General features: G+C 36.1%; 1 protein-coding gene across 1 annotated transcript in view; it reads left to right on the plus strand.

Annotated features, from left to right (window-relative positions):
* TMEM196 (transmembrane protein 196) overlaps positions 1 to 20,894 on the plus strand; it is a 207,032-nt gene that overhangs the window by 96,682 nt on the left and 89,456 nt on the right. The window contains exon 2 of the mRNA XM_067746196.1: positions 6,739 to 6,823. Within this exon, the coding sequence (XP_067602297.1) occupies positions 6,739 to 6,823 (85 nt within the window). The remainder of the gene's footprint in view (positions 1 to 6,738; positions 6,824 to 20,894) is intronic.

A 20,894-nucleotide genomic window follows, 5' to 3' on the forward strand; every position in this document is an offset into this window, starting at 1 on the left:
TCACAAATTGGTGCCTGAGATAATCTGTTACCTCATACATAAATGCCTGAGGTAGAGTTGGTTTGTTGGACAACAAACCTATTTTCTCTTCTTCCTAAGCACACAGCTAGGTAATGTCTTCTTATCCTGCTCCCAGGAAGACAGGGCCATAAGTCAGAATTGTAATCAGTCGAATGCGAATTGAGGTGATGGGTGCCTCTCTAAGCCATAAAATCTCCCTCACAGTTACCCTTGCTCTTTCCCTGTCCACTGGCTCACAGAAGATGATCAGGTTGAATGTGGAAACCACATGATGAAGATGGTAGAGCCCAAGATGGAAGGATCCTGGATCTCTAAATTATCACTTAGAGGAAAGTTGCTCTGAGATCAGGAATATCTCAGAACTTGTGTGAGTGAGCTGTAAACTTCTATTTTGAGACACTATACATTTTTTTGTATGTTTGTGCAGGGTTAAAAGTGGTATTTGTTGTATCATTTTGGTAAATTGTCTACCTATAATTAAATATTTTACCTACTTGAACGCACTGGTAAGAGACATTATTTTACTTCAAATGTCATTTTGCAGCTAAAAGATAGATGAAAAATCATAAACGGTGTGCTAGAGGCATTGTTTAATACCGCTATGTATGTAATAAAGTTCTAGGTTATGGGACTTAGAGTATGCATCTCAAACCAAATCTGTGCATTTGAATAAATGAAGGATTTTGTTAAAATCACATTCTGATTTGGTAGGTCTGGGATAAGGCCTGAGATTCTGCATTTCTAACAAGTTCCCAGGTGTCCCCCATGCTGCTGGTCTGCAAACCACACTCTATATAAGGAACAAGGCTGTAACTAGAGCATTCTCTTTCCCTCACTGGATATGAAACCTCTAGTCTTCTCTACATGTTTAACTCTCCTGGTCAAGTCTTTTGTTATGGATTGAATTGTGTCGCTCCCCCACCCCCCCCCGCTCCCCCCCACCAGAGAGTTGTTGCTGACCTAACTACCGGTACCTGTGAGTGCAACCGTATAACCGTATATGGAAATAGGGTCTTTGCAGATGTAATCAAGTTACGATGAGGTTATTAGAGTGCACCGTAATCCACACGACTGGTGCCCTAATAAGAAGAGGGAAATTTGGACACAAAATCTTGCAGTGACTGATGGGGAGATTGGAGTAATGCATCTACAAACCAGAGAATGCCAAGGATTTCTGGTTGTCCCCAGAAGCTGAGAGGCATGGGAAAAATTCTCAGAGTTCTCAGATGGAACCAACCCTGCTGACACCTTGGTTTTGGACTTCTGGCTTTCAGAACTGTGTGACAAATTTCTGTAGTTTTAAGCCATTTAATTCTGAAATACTTTGTTACAAAAGACCTAGGAAACGAATACACTTTTGTATGCTGTAATGTCAAATTGCTGTGATATTTAGCATAATACTTATCAATGAGAGGATGAAAGGAGATGGATGAGTATCTTTTTTTCCTTATCTTTATAAATAGTAAAGGAATTTAAAATGATTCATATCTTCTCATTACCCACACCAAGTTTTTTGGTTTCTTTTGTCAGTGAATCACTGATTACCCAGGATGTCAGGAATGTTTAACTGCTTCGTGAAAGTTAAGCATGAGAAGTCTTTGTGGGTTGTTTTTTTTTTCTTCCTGACATACAGTTTACTTAGTGCATTTTCTACCGGATTACCTCCTCCGCATGGAAAATAACAAAATGACCTAAAACTGCCCTGGAGGCTACAGAACTGTTATGCTTCTGAGAAACTGAGCCCTCAAACTAATTTTTCTCAGATTCCCAAGTGATAAAAATGTTAAGTATATTTTCCCCTTTTTTGGTAATGAGTCAAATGGATGTCAGTTCATTAACGCTCTTTATTCCTCTTGTCTTCCTGTCTTTCCTGGAGCTCTTCACACAGATATAGCTAGGCAAAGAAGGATGGGGTAGGTTTTCCTCTGTCAGCTGTATGAAGGAAAGTTACTGTCTACTTCTCTATAGAAAGGGAGACATTTGGTGGAATTAAATATGGAATCCAAGGTAATATAGCATTAAGAATATTTTCCCTTTATTACCCAAATAACCATCCTGAAGGAAAGATGATAACACATTTTCATAATTTAAATACAGGTGAGTAATTGCAACAGTGAAAGTGATATTTGTTGTTCTTATTGTTTTGGGAAAGTGCCTATCATTAAATACTTTATCTAATTATACATATAAACACTGGTAAGAGACATCATTTTATTTCAAGTGGCACTTTTGCAGCTTGAAAAATAAAAGAGAAAAAAATAATTAACACTGTGCCTGTGGGGATAGATTATGCCAAGGCAAAACAAGAAGCTACGTTAAACTTAATCTGTGGATGCTGGGTTCTCTTGCTCTTTGGTGAATATATTTAACTCAAAGTGTTTTCCCCTGGATTTTCTGATAATGAAGAATAATGGCATAAAGCATGGCCAGTGTTCTGCTCCTGAATTGACTTAGTTTGTGTGTGGATGCTGTGCCGCACCCTTTCAGGATGGAGGCACTCATTCCCTCAGGTGCTGGAAATTTGCGTCACTCAGGGCCATCAAGGCCACCAAGGCCCAAGATTCCTTTCTCAAGGTGAGACAACTCTGGAGGACCTCCACAGCTCCCTGTGGGATTGTCCAAGACCTTGGCTGTAATTGTATCACAGTTCAACATGTATCCTATGATCTTCACTCACTGACTGGTGTTGATCCTAGGAATGCTCCCAGCAAAATCTCAGAATCTCAGTCTGTTTTTCAGGTAGCCAAGTTTCAACAGCTTATAAATTAAAGCAACGTGAGATAAATAGTCAAGAATACTGAATGGTGATAGTGAATACTGGTACTGGTAGTGATATTGAATATTGATAGTGAAGGACTCTGATACTTGATCTAGTAGATATGTTAAATAAAATAATGACCTCCCAAAAGATATCCATGTTCTAATCCCTGGAACCTGTAAATATGTTACCTTACATGTCAAAAGGGACTTTGGAGATGTGATTATCATTAGGATCTCCAGATGGGTAAATTCTACTGGATTATCCAGACGGGCCCAGTGTAATCTCAAGGGGCTTTAAAAGTGGAGAAAGGAGGCAGAAGAAATCAGAGAAAGATATGTGACAATGGAAACAAGGTCAGAATGCTAAATATGAGAAGGTCTCAAACCACTGCTGCTGGCCTTTAAGATGGAGAAAGGGGGTCACAAGCCAAGGAATGCAGGGCAGCCTCTAGAAGCTGGAGAGTCAGAGCCTACAGCCTCCACAAAGAAAAGGAGCTGACACTTTGATTTTAGGACTTCTAACCCAAAGAAAGGTAATAAATTTATGTTGTTTTAAGCCACCAAGTTTGTGGTCTTTTGTTAGAGCAGCAATAGAAAAGTGATTCAGTATATTTCTTATGCATGTTCAATTATGCAAACTGTAAAATCAGTGTCATCATTGCATGATCACTAACATTGGATAAAATGGCCTGCCTGGGGTACTGAACTTGCTCTGAGTCCATTCTTCACTGCCTGCCCCATTTTGGTGATCACATTTTATTCTCAACCCTATATGCTTACAGTGAGATTTACAGCCAGCTGGACCATACCTGCCTGTGTCTTGACAAAACACCACAGGTTTAAAAATGGTGTTCGGATGACAATGTCATAGGACAGTCTTTGTAGTTCTTTGGACCTAGGTCCAAATCCCAGCACCATAATTTACTAGCTGTGTGGCCGTAGTCAATTGCCCAACTTCTCTGAGCCACCTTTCCTCATTTACCAAATTGGGGTAATATATAACTTACAGAGTTGTTATGAGTATTAAACTACAGCATGTTCTTACACATTGTCTGGCATAGAACAGGCACTTAATAAACATTAGTTATTTATGTTATTACATCATGGTTCAGTGATTCAATCAATTCAAGAAATATTGTGTGAGCCCTTACTGTGTGCTAAGAATTGTTTTCCCAATTTGCTTAATGACCACATAGAGATAGAACTGAAATTGGTCTTCAGGATTTGAGAATCGTAGGTCACAGGTACAATACCCATTACTGTATCCACAATTAACTGATTTAATTAATTAATTAACAAATGGCTTTGATCATTTTTATTCAGTGTGGACGGACTTCATGTTATCCAGTGGAGGCCGTATGAAAATACCTCGCATCAGCCCAAAACACGTAAACCACACACAGAGTATCTAAAGAAAACAGCATTTTCCCTACAGTTCTTGAAAAAATGTGATTGTAGTAGACTTCATTGAAAATGGAGGAGAAAACTTCAGAGCATTTGAGGTTATGACGTTGAAAATGGAGGAGAAAACTTCAGAGCGTTTGAGGTTATGACCAAATACCTATTTTTATCCTTAGGTTATTTGACTAGAACAGCATATACATGTTCAGTATTTCATTAAAAAGCACATTCCTGCTCAGAGACATAACATATACTTGCAGTGAAAGAATTTTATTTTCCTATTACAAACTCGGCCAGAACCACATGGAAGAAAACCAAAGGATGTATTACCTTTAAAATCCATTCATTTGGTTTTGAAAGGCTTTCTCTAAATACCAGCTGAAATAATTGTATTACTTTCAGTTCTTACTGAAGTGTTTATAAAGTCATTAAAGAAAAAATTAACAAAATATAAGGCAAAGAGGAGTATAACTATAAAGGCTCAATAAATCAAATGCAGCGAAATGCCTTTCGTTAATCAAAATTGTTAAAAAATAAAAGGAAAATTGTAGAAACTTTTGTGAAACCTAAAGAATCATTATAGGGGTGAATTTAAGTTTAGTGTTTGATTATAAGTAAACCTTTAAACATCCATTTATTTCATTTACAAAGAAAGGGCCCAGTGAAATCAAACACACAAGAGGAAAGAAATAGTAGGAAATGTTTTCCTTAGTGGGCTTGTATTATGATGATTAAAGTCTCTATTCTCAGTAGAGAATAGTGCCATTAATAGATTTGAACATGGCGAACATAATTCCTTAGGTATTTCAGCAGATTCCAAAACCAAATCCACAATCTTATACCGTTAAGGGTAATGTGAAATTATTAACAAAATTACAAAGAGAACTGAAGGAGCCTTTAAATATGCTAGTAGAAACTTTTCATTTTATAGAAAAGGGAATTGAAGCCTGAAGAGATATACTACAATCCAATTAATGAGTCACCCAAAATTAGAAGATCCAATATTTAGTTGTGGAACCTTGTTTTTGACTGCTAGTGTGTTGTCCAATTTTATTTCCACCTCACTTAACAGACTTTGTTCAAAATGCCTTTTGACTGTTTTCCAAGATCCAGTCCACAGTCAATTGCTTCTAAAGTTTCCTAGGTATGTGCCCCAAGGTTTTGAACGTAATTCTAAATAAAAGTAACAAATTGTTTCCAAGGTAAGTTAGTATTGTCTAGAGCAGCACAATCCAATAAAAATATCTTCTAATGGATACAATGAAAAAGTAAAAAGTAACAGATGAATAAATTTTAGTAATACATTTTATTATTTAACTCAACATATCAAACAATTATTTCAACATGTAATAAATGTTTTAAAAATTAAGTAGATATTTTATATTCTTGCTTTATACTCAGTCTTCAAAATCAGTGTGGATTTTACATTTACAACACATATCAATTTAGACATATTTCAAGTGCTCAGTTGCTAATCATGGCATGTGGCTACCATATTGGACAATATGTATCTAGAGTGACAACCATTATTCAAATCCTGCATTAAAATTAAATTACTTTAGTCTAATTATAAGCATGAATAACTGTTGAATAAATAATGGAACTGGCAGTTTTGGATTCCCTGAATATTAGAAATTGTATTTATATTCTGGACTTCATATTACATGTATATTGAATTTCTCATCTTTTCTCTTTTCTTCCTTTTGTTTCTCTCTTTCTTCTTTTCTGCTGTGTTCTGGGAGAATTCCTCTAACTGCCCTTCTAATTCATGGCCTTAATTTTCCATAATATCTTATCAGTTCTTCAAGGTCTCCATTGCACATTTAAATTTGATAATTTGGTTTTTCGACGGGCTCTATTTCTTGATCTTGGATGATTCTCTGTGATAGATTTAATTTACCCTTCGATCTCCCTAATATTATAAAGTGTTTATTATTAATTTTCTCCCTTCTTTGGATTTATTTCATTTGGTTACTCAGAATACATTTCTCCTCTTTTATACTGTGTAATCTTTGTATAATAAATATTATATTGGTCATTTATTTCAAAGTTCTGTGGCAAAACAGTGGAGTACATGTGTGGAGGCCCAGGTAGTTAGGGCTTGAAGCAACTAAGCACACGGCTTCACCAGCAAGGGGTTTCAAATGACATTATTTAAATGTACCCCAGAGGGAACATCACAGTAAAGATTGTGGGAAATTAGTTTGCTGAATTTTAGTGACACTCAAGATATGCAGGTCATCGGAATGGCAGCATATCTCTGGCATGAACAATATGTAAATATCCTGTTTGTCCAGGTGCTGAACATCTTTGGAGTAAAACATGATACTAGACACACGGTGCAAGGTCTCTGTTACTGTGCAGAGGACTGCATAGTCAAACTCAACTAAAGCTAGGCTGATTCTGCTGTCACATGTGTCTGCATTCTTGTCAGTGTGCCTGAGGACAGAAGATATATCCCCACGTTTGCAAGAACTTGTATGATGTTTTGTATCTTCCTGTTAATAAATGTGGTCCATTGGCATATTTGGTCTAAACTTACTTTTATTTTAACAGACCACCTGATAACCAGATGCCATGTAGTATACACTCAACTCTAATCTCCAAAGGCCACCGAATATTGACTAGCCAGCTGGATCAGGTCAGTTTAAAATGATTGGTTTGGTCTTTTTTTCCCATTGCTTTCTTAATCTTCATGAAGAAAAGTCTAAAATTTTGTTATTGTCATGTAAGTACCTGTTAGATGTTATGTGGGTTTCTGTTAAAGCGTAGTTCTTATCAAAAGGGAAAGAGGAAAATTTCTCCTTTCTGTAGTTTTATCTGGTAGTTTGTATTACTTGTGTGGTGTGGAGAGGGCGTATATAGTTAGGACAGCTAAGAAGCAGACTGAGGAGTCTCTCCATTTCTGATTGGTTGCCTGAGTATGCAGGTAGTATACCTGAGGCAGACAGGTATTCTTACAGGACTGGGGCAGTCCCCACAATCTTACATGCAGTCAAGATCGTCTGTGTCCCCCACATCCTGCAAAAGTTGCTCACAGTTTCTGCCCCTCACTGTTTTCTCCTACCTGTCCATGTAGCAGTGACTGCTTGGTGTTCTACGTATTATGAACCAGATACAGACAAGTAAACTCTAAGGGATTTTATGGATCACATGGTAATTTTCATTCCATGAGGGAAAGGCAAGAAAAGATTTTTAAAGCCTTGATATTACAAAATAGTTTCCAGCATCATTTCAATGTTGGCTCTTCCTATCACTACAGTCCGACGAGATACCATTAAGTAAGGTCAAAGGTGTATAACTTTCCTTTTATCTGGTCCTTCTGTAGTCTCCATCCTTGACCTACAAGCACAGCATTATCTTTGAGATGACCTAGGATTATATTGATTCTACAGATCCCAGGGAATGGGTTCCTTCAGAAAGCCATAAATAAAACATCTATAACTCCACTCCTGTTACCTTCTGAGGCATAACTGAGATAGCAGAAATAATCTAAAATGTTTATTAGTTTCCAGTAAGGGAAAGTCATTAAACAAATGTAGGGCCATTCACAGCAAATACTCATCTTAAAAACACGATGGCAAATTAGATCAGTACTTTGCAAAAAAAAAAAAAGACACAAAGGATTTATATTTTGTACTTGCATTTACATGTTTGCTAATTCATTCCAGTTATGTTTTAATTGTAAGCATCTTTATAACCAATACTTTATCTTCATCATTTCAGGCCTTCCAAGTTTTAATTGTTAGTCTTCTACACTTTCAAATATGATAGTTATTCTTTTATTTCACATTTATATGATAAATATAAGGGAATTTAGGAAGGAGGAAAGTTCGATGTCAAATGGAATTAAAATCCTAACTTGAAAAACATGCTAGAGAGCACTCACAATTCTTGACTTTTTCATCAACTCCAATTTCAAATATTTGTTGTGTGATGATTTTACTTTTTCCTTTCTCTGCCCTGGAAGCAAAGCCGGCAGTATTTTAATATCATGAAGCGTTATATTCGCTCTTTCAGTTGATTCTCAGAAAATGCCTGCACAGTCTCACTGTATTCCCAATGCACAGAAGTTTTTAAAGGCGTTGTTTTTCTTTAGGCATGCACTTAATAATATGAAAACTGCTTGATTACTGAAAGACTCAACTCAAAGGAAACTGACTTCATCTTCTCATGTCTATGGTTTCGTTTGTAAAAGGCTGAAAATGTGTACTGCCTATACGCGTGAAAAATAGCCCAACACATAATCTTTTACTTACTCAACACAGCGTTTCCTGTTTTGAATCTGTGGATTCTAATAGGATCAAATTGTTTTCCCTTGTGATGATCTTGTAATGAGGATGCTGCATAATTGGAGGAGTAATTGATTCAAAAGAACTGGGAGTTGGGGAAAATAAGTAAAAAAAATTCCTGGAACTATTTACCCTAACTGACTCCAAAAACGATACTTTACATTCTAAATGAAGATAAAAACAAAACACAATGCTGTTTTTTGCTCAAAATATTTTAAAGCATTATATTTGAGGCCCAGTGAACGAAGAGCTGTTTGAAAGCTATTTGCAAGCATTGCAGCAACAGAAGCAGAAGCATATAGTTCAGGTAGAATGAACATAAATGTCAAAAAGGCTTCTGTCAGAAGGAAAATTCTGAACCCTGATAGTTCTACTTCCAATTATAGTAGCAGATACAGTATCAAGAAAAGACTGCAATGAAATTCAAGTGCTGTACTCAGCTGATGGCTATTCTTGTGTTGCTTTCTCTTTTAGCAAATTAGTCCTTCCAGGACCTATCTGTTGTGTAAAAGTCTTGCATTTATGTATATTGATTTTCCCTCTTCTACATTATAATATGTTATTATTTGTGATCAGCTAATTTCTCCTTGAGTCTTTTTTGTATGACAAGGTAGGATTTCGGACATTCAAAATCAAATGTCTAGCTGTTACATTTCCGGTAACTTCAGAACAAGCTTGAAATATGAGAAATATTGGTAAAACTATCTGAAGGTTGATGAATCTCAATAGAGACAAAAATAATGCAGAAATAGATCAACAAATATCATTAATACTCCACCCTAGTAAACAAAAGGAAGAGTCATTAAGATAAAACTCAGCAGAAGATAAAAAGACATTTTCCCTTCAATCTAAGTATGTAATTATTCTAGAATTGTAGGTATATAAACTATATGCTATTATTTTGTTTGCAGTTACATATGCCAATGTACTCAAACTCAGTGACCAAGGAACTTTACTGAAGTGGTTTTTAGCTTTAATTTTAGGTCAAAGGGACAAATGTAAAAGAAACAAATTAATACAATAATTTTTTTTTAAATACAGGCATTTATAGGTGTAATGAAAGTTCACCTGTGCCCTTTATGAGTTACATGAGAGTAACTACATAAAACTATAGCATAATGACACTAAGTCCTCAATTAGTTAATAAAAGTTAATTATGTTTAATATTTAATTTTTGTTACTATGACAAGAAAGCAATAAAATTGCTGATAAATCATTTTAATCACAAGGTTTGAAACCAAAGGGTAGTATGGAATTAATCAATAAAATTAAACTAAGCACTCTACTCACCTGAAGTTTAAAATGTTGCTGGACTTTGAGACCTATTTTATTATCATTTAGGATTATTTTTGTTAAATTACATGACGATAACTATGTATTTGAGAATATGAAAACTTTTTCAAACCAAAATTATGTAAAAGATAAACACATGAGCTCATAGCTGATGAATATAATAAAATATTTTTCCCTTGACCTTTTCTATTTTATCTAGTTTGATCATCTATTTGAGGAAAAGCTCTTGAAAAGCTATTTAATAAGTAATAAAGTCTCCCTTTCCAAAAGGCATAGTCCTAAGGATTTAGAAATGTAGTCCTGAGGATTAGAAAGAATTTATTTAGGAGGGAAATTATATAGCGATTAAAAAACACTACTGCTACAAATTATATCAGGGATTTTACAGAGGGATTCTATTTAACTCCTTGAATACTGCAGCATTAAAGCTTAGAGTATGATGTTACCAAAGTGATTATATTATTAAAAAGATCGGTAAAACCCAGTTACCAGTATGTGAGAATGACACTGTTGTTTTAAAGGATAACCAGGTTGTTCAATATTATTAAAGTCAATAATAAACAGAGTAGAAAGTAAGCAAAGGAATTCATTTATCTTGTACAGCTGGAAAAATATCTTTATATTTTGAATTACAGAACTTACACACATTTTAATTAACTCATTCACAGAGACTAATTAATATGTCAGAAAATTAGCACTAGTTATAGTGTCAATAACTCAGTTCTGTTGAATTTTAATCCTAGCATAGAGAGGAATCATTTCCAGGGAAAAAATAATACTTTTAAATTAAAATTCCTTGCATTTTCAAAATTTAATAAGCCAGTAAGATGGAATTTGGATTCTTCAGTAATTCAGCTTATTCAGATAAATCCAAATATCTTTAAAAGACTAAATGATTTCGATCTAGGAACCAGCCTAAACAAGTTTAGACCTTTGATATCTGAAAATTGTTATATCAGCCTTGTTTATAGAAAATAAGAAAGTACTTGAAAATTAGGACATTATAAAGAGAACAAAACTGTATTTAGTCTATTGAAGCAGCTTATCAAAAAGTTAACATGAAAAGCATTTTTATTATAAAATTTTTAAATAATACAAAGCTTCATGTTCCATAAGGAGCACACTCAACCAAACCTGTTTATAACTTCATATCTTATAGTTTCCACTGGAAAATCATCTCTATAATTATAGGCTTGGTCTTTCATAATATATAACTATAAATATACAATATATATTCATCTATCTCCAATATGCAACTTGGAAAAAAAGAGTGCTTTGACTCTTTGAAATAGAGGGATATTAAGTTAAAAAATCAGGAATTCCCACACCTGCCAGAGATGTAACTCTTCTTTGTTGTTACATGTCATATATTTGGAAAAGTTTCTGACAAGAGTGTGGATGTCAGGGGAATAGGCTACTAATTTCATTTCCATACTGATTGATAAAAGGTTATGAGTTGAGTCACATTTGTCAAGTAACATAGATCCTTTTTTGATTTTCCTTTTCTTCAGTGCCTGGAGCTTGGTAATAGGTGCTTTAAAAACATTTATTTAAATTTTAAAAAAAGGTAGAAAGACTATTTCTCATTAATCTGGAGGAATAACACAACCTTAAAAAAACCAAAAATAAAAACAAAAGAGGAAGAAGCATCCTGTTTCACCCAAGGTCATGGTGATGATACCTTTGTAAGAGCAGAAGACATTACTGACCTCAGCCTGGTTTGTATTTGAGAATATTCTGTATATTCCTTATGACAGTTCAAATTCAAGAAAAAGCACCCCTCTAGGGAGGTATAGAAATGTACTGAACTGTGGTTATTATACCCGGCTCCGTTGTTGCAATTCATGTCTGTCTTCAGCTTTAGTACTTTTGAGGAGATCAGGAATACTGGGCTTATCTTTTGTATTTTCATACTATGAGATGACTCTCAAGTCAATATAGCTAACTGTACTTTTACTTTTAAATCAAGAGTTGAATTCTCCATTGGTTATTGGTACACCTGACCAATATCGATTGTATATTCCCTAAGACCAACAGCATACCGTGTTCAGTTTATCCAAAAGTAAATACGTTAACTCCTCTTCTCCCCAACTCTATCCCACACCTAATAATATTCTTTCACTATATACTTTTTCTTGTTGGTTACAAGACACTTGTAAAGAAAGTAATTGTCCTTCTAATACCCATTTCTCCTTCTTGTTTGGTAACCCAACATTACATATATTCAGAGTGGCAAAGTGTTCAGATAAAGTACACTTCCCAGCCACCCTTGCCACTAGGTTTGACCATGTTACTAAGTTCTGGCCAAAGAAATAAATGTGGAAGTTGTTAGGTGAGGATTCTGTGAGCCTTTTAAAAGGGAGAGAAAAGGCTGTGCTGTGCTCATTTTGTCTTCCACTTTCTGCTCCCTGCGTGGTATATGGAAATGGTACTTAAGCTGCAGCAACCACCCTGGACGATGCAAAATCTAACGAAGAAGAAAAACAGATGGTGGAGCAGCAGGTTGAAGGAGCCTGAGTCTCTGTTAACACTGCATGGCTGTCATCTAGGCCGAGAATGCTACCCGCATTCTGCTCATTGCAGAGAGAAATAAACTGCTACTTATTTTAACCACTGTTATTTCTGGTATCTGTTACTAGCAGTAGAAAGCGATTCCTTACTAACACAGTACAGAGTTCCCAAGAGTCCTTCTAGAATTTCTCTCTCCTCTGTAATCCACCCCAACTGTCAGTTTAATTTCTTAAATTTATTTCAAATTTTCTGCTTTCTCTACATCTCCACTTTCATTACTTCAGTTCAAACACTTGTCATCTGATACCACACCATTGCTGTGGACTCTAATTTACCTGCTTTCGGCCTTACTTCCCTAGGGCGTAGCATCCCCACTGCTGCCAGAGCGTTCTCTGAAATGATGATCTGATCATAATCCTCTCTGCTCATTCTCAGGTTCAGATACCTTCCATGACTTATTTCCAGCCAGGTAATGTTTTTTTAGAGTGCCAAAAATATGAATCTTGAGTATTGGCCTTGTCTCTGGTCTTATGCTCTAGAAGTACCAAAACACTGGTATTTCCCTGAATACCCCTCCAATTCCTTGTCAGTGCTGTTTATTCTGTGGAATGCCTATTCTCAGGCTGTTGGTTATAAAACTCTTATCAATTTAAAACATGTTTAAGTTTCTCTTTGAAGATTTCATGACTCTTGATTTGTTAAACACAATCTTCACTCTGTAAAATTCATTGTACACAATTCTGTTGTTTTATATCACACTGTATCATTATTATTTTTTTACATGCCTGTTTCATTTACAAGACTATGGGCAATCTAAGGACAGATAGAATGTATTTCTCATTTTCATACCTTGTACCTCCAGTTTCTGTCTCAGTGTCTGGGGAATAGTTGTACAGGCCACTCAGGAAGTATTTGAGGAATCTGGATTGTAGTATAGCTCCTTTCTGAGATACTATTAGTTAACAAACTCCCAAGAGATGATGGCATCATGGGTCATCCTAATGGAAGCCAAAATCATTCAGGATTATTATCTACATTAAATGACCATTGGGACTATCTTGCACTAAGCTACTGTTATGTTTGGGCTAGTCAAAGAGCAAGGGTCTTGGAAAGTTAGAAGAAAAACAGATGGTGGCATAATGATGTAAAGACTATTTTGCTCCTGTAAATGATAGCAACGTTAGCTCACCTTTGCAAGTGAATAGAACAGGTTAATTGTGAATTAGTATTTTACTAAAATTCTTCTCTATCAAGCTTCATTAAAGAGAATTCATCACTCAGTCCGTTTTCATAGGTTTAGTTCTTCTCCATATCATTTGGTTGTGGTTATCTTATCATTCAGGCCCAGCTAATAGATAACAATCATTTCTATTTTTTGAAATTCAGCAAATATAGCTACTCTTAGTACTTAATATGTTTAAATGTCTTAGGTGTTTAGAAAATACTTAAAACAAGCTTTGCTGTTCTGAAATACAGTCCCTTTACCAGACACATTTTTAAAATTATTTTAAGAGGAATAAGTTAGTTTAAGTACATTAGATAAAATCTTTGCCATTCAGTGTTCAGAATTTAGTGGTTAGTAGAAAAGCAATCATTTTCTGCTAATGCTTTACTTATTAGAATTGGGCATTTGATTTCCCCCATTCTAATCTATGATAATCACTATCGGAGGGGCCCAATTTGGAGTACAACCCATTATTTCCACAGTACTGTTGGTGTCCTCTCTGTATAGTCAATCAGAACAACAAAAAATTTTATTTGGAACCTTACTCAACAAGTAACCTTGCTGACTGATCTACTCATTGCACTGCTCTTGCAGAAATACTGCTGTGTGAACTCTGATGTAGGTAAAGTCAAATAAAACATTATTTCTTGCACCCTCAAAGACGCCAGGCTGTCTATGTACTTTTCATTGTAAATAAAATAGATTTTTTAAAGTCTATAGAGATGCATGTTTCACATTTGTGGTAGAATTTTTTTCCTCTGTGCTTCAATATTGGCTTTAATAGCACTAAAATTACTGGTAAAGAAAAAAAAAAAATTCTAGTCTTACTCCCCAAAGAAAATGAAATTTGAGTAAATAGGTATGAGGATTATTTGATATTTCGTGATGTTTGAACCTGCTTTTTAACTGTATGCCATGGCGGTTTCCATAGCTGAATTTTGAGTTACTTTCCTAGGGTCATAGAGCAAGTAACTATTGGAGGTAGGATGCACTTCTAGATGAGCTGGTTCTGGAGGTTCCACATTAACCATTTTTTTCTGTAGTGTCTCCAATGGACATTATATTGATATTTAACAAAGCATGTTCTATTCAATTCAAAATGATTCAACAGAATTTATTGAGAACCTACTATGATCTAGGCCCAAGATGCCTAACTCTGTAGAGCTCAAATCTTAATAAGGAGAAACGATGGACAATTAACCTAATAAATAAGTAAATGGGTAATCTACTCTTTTAGGAGATTGTAAGCACACTGTGGGGAAGAAAAAAGACGAAAGCAAAAACATAAAGAAGAGCAGATGTAAGGGAGCCTGAAATATTTGGGAATGGATTATTTCTGAATTGTTTTATTTGTTAACACGTACCCTCTCTGAGTAACAACTTTTTCAACCAGAGAACAGTGCTTGTATACAGTTTATATAGATATAATAAAATGAAGTCTTACAGCCTCCACTCATTTCCAAAGTTATTTAGGTTAGCATCTTTTCTCCTACCCCTTCAGTGAGGTTATGCCATATATTGTATATAATCAGATGTTTTAAATCACAGTCTGCATTCCATCCTGGGATCTGATTTCCTAAGTGATTTTGGTTTAAAACAAAGTTTTTACACCAAGGTACACTTTTTCTGCTATAAAGTTCTATGAGTTTTGACAAATGCACAGTGTCATGTAGCCATCACTTCAGTATCATACAAAATACAGTCTCCCCACAGCTTATGGGCAGGCTTCCTGCTGGAATCCAGAATGCAGTCAGCAGGAACCACCTCCTTTGACTGCATGGGCTCTTCTTGTATCTTAAGTCTGCTGGCTTTCAGACTGGAACCCATACCATTGGTTCTCCTAGTTTCAGGCCCTTGGACTCAGACTTGACCTAAACTTTGATTTTCTTGAGCTTGTCAACTGCAAATCTAAGGACTTCTGAGCCTTCATAATTGTTTGAACCAATTCTACCTTCTGTTATATATTCTTCTGAATGAATATATATATACACACACACACACACACACACACACACACACAAACACACATATGTATACATCCTATTGATATCCTATTTTTATCTGGAAAACCCTAACTACTAATACAATAGCTTATTTTTGTATTTATATTGTATGGATGTACTCATTTGTTTATCCATTCACCTATTGAAGAACATCTTGGTTGCTCCGAGCTTTTAGCAATTATGAATAAAGCTGCTGTAAACATTCATGTGTAGGTTTTTGTGTGGACATAAGTTTTCAGCTTGCTTGAGTAAATACCTAGGAGCACAATTGCTGGATTGCATGCTGAGACTTCCTTCAGCTTCCTAAGAGACTATCTTCTGAAGTGGCTATACAGTTTTGCATGCCCACTGGCAATGGATGAGCTCTCTGCAATCCTCCCTTCACTTGGTGTCGATTTCTTGCATTTAACCATTCCAGTAGGTGTGTGGTGGCATCTCATTGTTGTTTTAATTTATATTTCCTTAAAAACAAATTATTTTGAGCATTTTTTCATATAGTTACTTATCATCTGTCTGTCTTCTTTGGGGAGATCTTTGTTTATGTCTTTAGTTATTTCCTTATTGAATTGTAAGAGTTCCTTGTATATTTTGGATACAAGTCCTTTATCAGATATATGATATGCAGATATTTTGATATCATATTATACATTCAGTTCTCTGTCTTTGGTTTATTTTTTCATAACATATTTTTTTTAAATGGTTAACCTCCTAGTTTCCAGGACTGTAATAGTTTGAAGCAGCCAAGAAGCAACAGCACTGAGATCTCAATGGACTTGTTGACAATAACTTTATGGAGGTAATTTTTTCCAAGGATGAGAGCTCTGGTCCAAGGCCCAAGTGATACAGCTGCTCAGCCCCCTGGTGGTTTGTTTAACATTTCTACAATGTTATTATCCCACCAAGTGCATGGGGAACAGTAATTCCAGGTCAAGCTAAGTCAGGTATCACAGTAGGGAAGGATGTTATGATCCATCGGTCCTGGAGGAGGAGAAAAGGCCCTTTTCTGCTGATTCAGAATTGTGGTCTTTTCAGGTGATAGATGATTAGATGATACAAAGAGAAGTCATTTCGATGTTATAATAGTGAAAATCATGATAATGAGTCAGAAATGCATCATCTTAAATACTTTAGTGGGAAAAACATACAGCCTCAGAGTCTCACTTTAAGCCTCAAATAAATTTCAATCTTTTCCTATTCTCAAGAAACAACTGGGCTTCCCTGGTGGCGCAGTGGTTGAGAATCTGCCTGCCAATGCAGGGGACACGGGTTCGATCCCTGGTCTGGGAAGATCCCACATGGCGCGGAGCAACTAGGCCCGTGAGCCACAACTACTGAGCCTGTGCGTCTGGAGCCTGTGCTCTGCAACAAGAGAGGCTGCGATAGTGAGAGGCCCGCGCACCGCGATGAAGAGTGGCCCCCACTTGCCGCAACTAGAGAAAGCCCTCGCACAGAAGTGAAGACCCAACACAGCCAAAAATAAATAAATAAAATGACAGAGGAATTATGTTTAAAAAAAAAAGAAAGGAAAAGAAACAACTGAGATAAGAATAATTTAGGGAGCCTCAAAACTAGTATGAAGAAATACATCTCCAATAAGACAGAGATCCTTCTTTACTATCTCCATTCCTTGCCTGTGTAGGGAATAAGAGCCATGACTTACCCTCACACACACTCATAGATGCAAATCATTAGATATATAATAGTCTCAGGGTGTAGGGGTTAAGCATTACCTCTGGAGGGACGGAGCCTAGATCTCTTACCATCCTAAACAAAGGCAGTCATTCTTCCTCCTCAATCCTCTTAAAATTTTACATTTAAATTGTCAGAAACAAGATGGAATGCAAAGTGTCTTTGCTCAGTATCTGTTCAGACTTATCCTCTAGAACTCAAGAGGTGATAATTTCCATACCCTCACTGTAAGGGTACAATGAGAAGTTGGCAGTCTGCAGCCCAGAAGAGGGCCATTACTAGAACCTGACCATGCTGGAACCCTGATCTCAGACTTCCACCTTCCAGAACTGTGAGAACTAACTTTCTGTTGTTTCTAAGCTACTCAGTCTATGATACTTTGTTATAACAGCACAAACTGACTAAGAAGACTCAACTTATTTTTACTTTCACGCTATGTCTATCAGTTACTATAAGTATAACTGAGTCTTTAATGCTTGGTTTCAGGTTGAATTTGAAAACTAAAAAAAAAAAAAAAAAAAAACACAAATCAGTGCAGATGTTACTGTGACTATACATTATTATTAATTTTATAACTGAGTACCATAGTTTATCATTTTCTTCCTTTTATACGTATTTGGTTTCTCTGAAGAATAAAATTGCGTTTCCTATTTTCCTACTCTACTTGTCTTTATCCTTTATTCATTTTTTTCAGATCTCTGTCCAACTGGGTACTTTGTTCCTTGATTACCACCCATAGTCCTCTGCCTTCTGCTCCTTTGTGGACTCAGTTTTACTACGAGGACCTCTTTCCTAGAAACATCCTAGGACCTCCCTCCTCTCTTTTCCCACATTTGGATCTGTCGTATTTTGTACCCTGCTTTATTTTGACTAACACATCTTCTTATGTATCTTCCTAGAACACAGCAGGGAGTACCTATTCTGAATTTTGCATTACAATTGTGTTTTTATTCTACATTCATACTAAAGGATCACTCAGCTGTATGTAGAATTCTAATATTGAATCACACTTATTCAGAATTTTGAAGGGATTTTTCTAGTATCTTTTATCATTAAAAAGATAGGTAGGGCTTCCCTGGTGGCGCAGTGGTTGAGAGTCCACCTGCCGATGCGGGGGACACGGGTTCGTGCCCTGGTCCGGGAGGATCCCACATGCCACAGAGCGGCTGGGCCCGTGAGCCATGGCCACTGAGCCTGCGCGTCCGGAGCCTGTGCTCCGCAACGGGAGAGGCCACAACAGTGAGAGGCCCGCGTACCGGGGAAAAAAAAAAAAAAAAAGATAGATTAAAAAAAAGATAGATTTTCCCATCTGAGAAAATAAGAACTTTGCTGCTAAGATGTTAGGGATGTAAAGGAATCTGCAGTACAGCTAGAAAATAGGTAGCTCATATTCATTTCCTATTCCCTGCTTTTTCCCTATGAAATACAAACCAAATCCATGACACTAGCCACTGCCATTATTTAGAAACAGGTTTTCTGACTTACAACTGAAGCCTCGTGGACAGCTATGACACCTTCATTTGTGGCTTACGTTTCTTTCTTGCAGGGTGGGTAGAGGGGAGGCTCTCTATTTTGTTAAAACAACTAAAAAAAAAATAACTTCGTTCATTATTTAGATGCTTTCTATCATAATATATAATCTAATTCTTAAGCTCACCAAGACAAACAAAAATTAATGTATGAGGAATTATTACCTTAACTAGAAACTGCTGCAAGGAACACAGTATTATGAAGTGTGTCTAAAGAAAATTGAAAATCAGGCAATATAAACAACTTGAATGCCAGAGACTAAACTGACCTCCTAAAACCCTCATTAATGTGCCCCAAAATGCAGCTGAGCTAGCCAGATCTTGATGAGACACACATGATTCCATAGTCAGCATGCTCATGGTGTGAGTTTTCCCCAAGTGTCCAAGCCCAAGCATCCAAGTCCAAAGGAACAAACTTGGAATCTTTGGCAAAAAGATTCCAAGGAGAATGTTGGAATCTTTTTGTCTTGGATCTTTAAGATTTCAATTTATCTTGCCCATTCTGTGAATGCCATTTACCAGCTCTTCTTAAATTAGATGTTAACAAAGTTTCCTTAGCACAGTTTCCTTGTGCTGAACAGAAAGAAGAGAATGCAAATACATGGAATTCAGAAACTGTTTTCAGACTTGCCAATCAGGTCTCCAACTCCCAGGAGAGTAGCAACCGTCTCCACACCTGGATGTCATTAAATTTCATATTGTTGTTCATGCCAAGATGGAACCTGAGCTGAACTTGGACACTCAAGATTGAGCAAGCATCTGGGACAACACTGCTAAAAAAGTAAATTTTGGAAATTTTGCTCTCTAAGTTTATACCACTATCTTTTCACATAAGGAAAAAAGAACACTGCCTGTTGCCACTGCTTAAGTGACAACACTTTTAATTCAGGAAGAGGAGGTACGTTCTCCTATTGTCTTTAATAAATGAAGTCTTTAATAAAGTGAAAATTAAATAATCATCTTATGAATTTGATCACAGTAGGCATGAAGAATTCTAGTTAAACAGTACCTCCAGTGAGTTGGGCAGGAACATTGTCCTTGACGGGTATTTTAAGTTTACTGACAACATTTGCCTGGAGGGGTAAGAAAGAAGTCATGTACATAAATTAGTGCTTACTTTTCAGTTTCCCTCCCACATTGTCTGTATGACAGTGTTTCCAATCAGGAAAATTACTCCCTCCAGGGGAAGTATCAGAATCTTGAAGGGAAGCAAGTATAGCTTGTTCAATAAGCTACATTCAAATTAAACTGTTATAAATTTGGAAAAAAATAACTCTTGCTCTTTTAAATGCGAACACATAGTAATACTCCACAAAACATGCCCTAGGCCCTACACAAGGGAATACATCAAAATCTCCTGGGGGAAAAAACATGATATTTTTATATTATAATAATAATATGCAGCCAAGGGCTTAAAAAGTTTTAAAATAATTTACTGCAAGGTATGACTCTTTAAATAACACTCTTTTTGAAATAGACATATCTCATTTTACATATTTTCAAGGACCTTCAAAGTTTCCAAAGGACTATGACCTAAATGTTACCATTACAATGTTGCTCAAAACAGTTGGAAATTTTCATCTGGAAAAGTCTAATGTAACTTATACACAAGACAGGAAAGTCCATCTTATTCCTTTGTAGCCATATATACCTATTACCCATTTTTGTATAACTTTGCAGAGCCATTGATTTGTCCCTGCCACATTCTGTTTACCAAATCATCTTGTATTTAATGTAGTAGTTTACTAAGAACTTGAAAAGCCTACAAAATGCAAATCCCTGTGCCCTGACCTCAGAAATTCCTATTCATCTAGGTATTTTAGATAATTCTGAGGTAGTTTATGGGGAATTGGGGTAAATATTACATTAATGGATGGAAATCTGCTTCCATTAAGGAAAGCTAGGTGATCATGCCAAAGGTTCTGAAGACTTTTCCAAAAAAATTCCCAAGTGGTTTTGGGCAATGACACCATTCCAACAAGTGCATGGTCTCCCTTGTTAACAACCTTCAAAGGCGAAATTTGCCTGGATCTATGAATTGTTACAAGTTTATTTTTCTAAGAAATCCACAGTGTAGTCACTTATAGTCTGTGGTATGCTATTTCTGGCTAGCCTGCTGGTTGCCTCTTTTCTCTCTGCCAGAAAACTTGTGGACCTAGCTTGTCATCCC

This window comes from Pseudorca crassidens, chromosome 8 (assembly GCF_039906515.1).
Source record: "Pseudorca crassidens isolate mPseCra1 chromosome 8, mPseCra1.hap1, whole genome shotgun sequence".
In the NCBI taxonomy this organism is placed as follows: Eukaryota; Metazoa; Chordata; class Mammalia; order Artiodactyla; family Delphinidae; genus Pseudorca; species Pseudorca crassidens.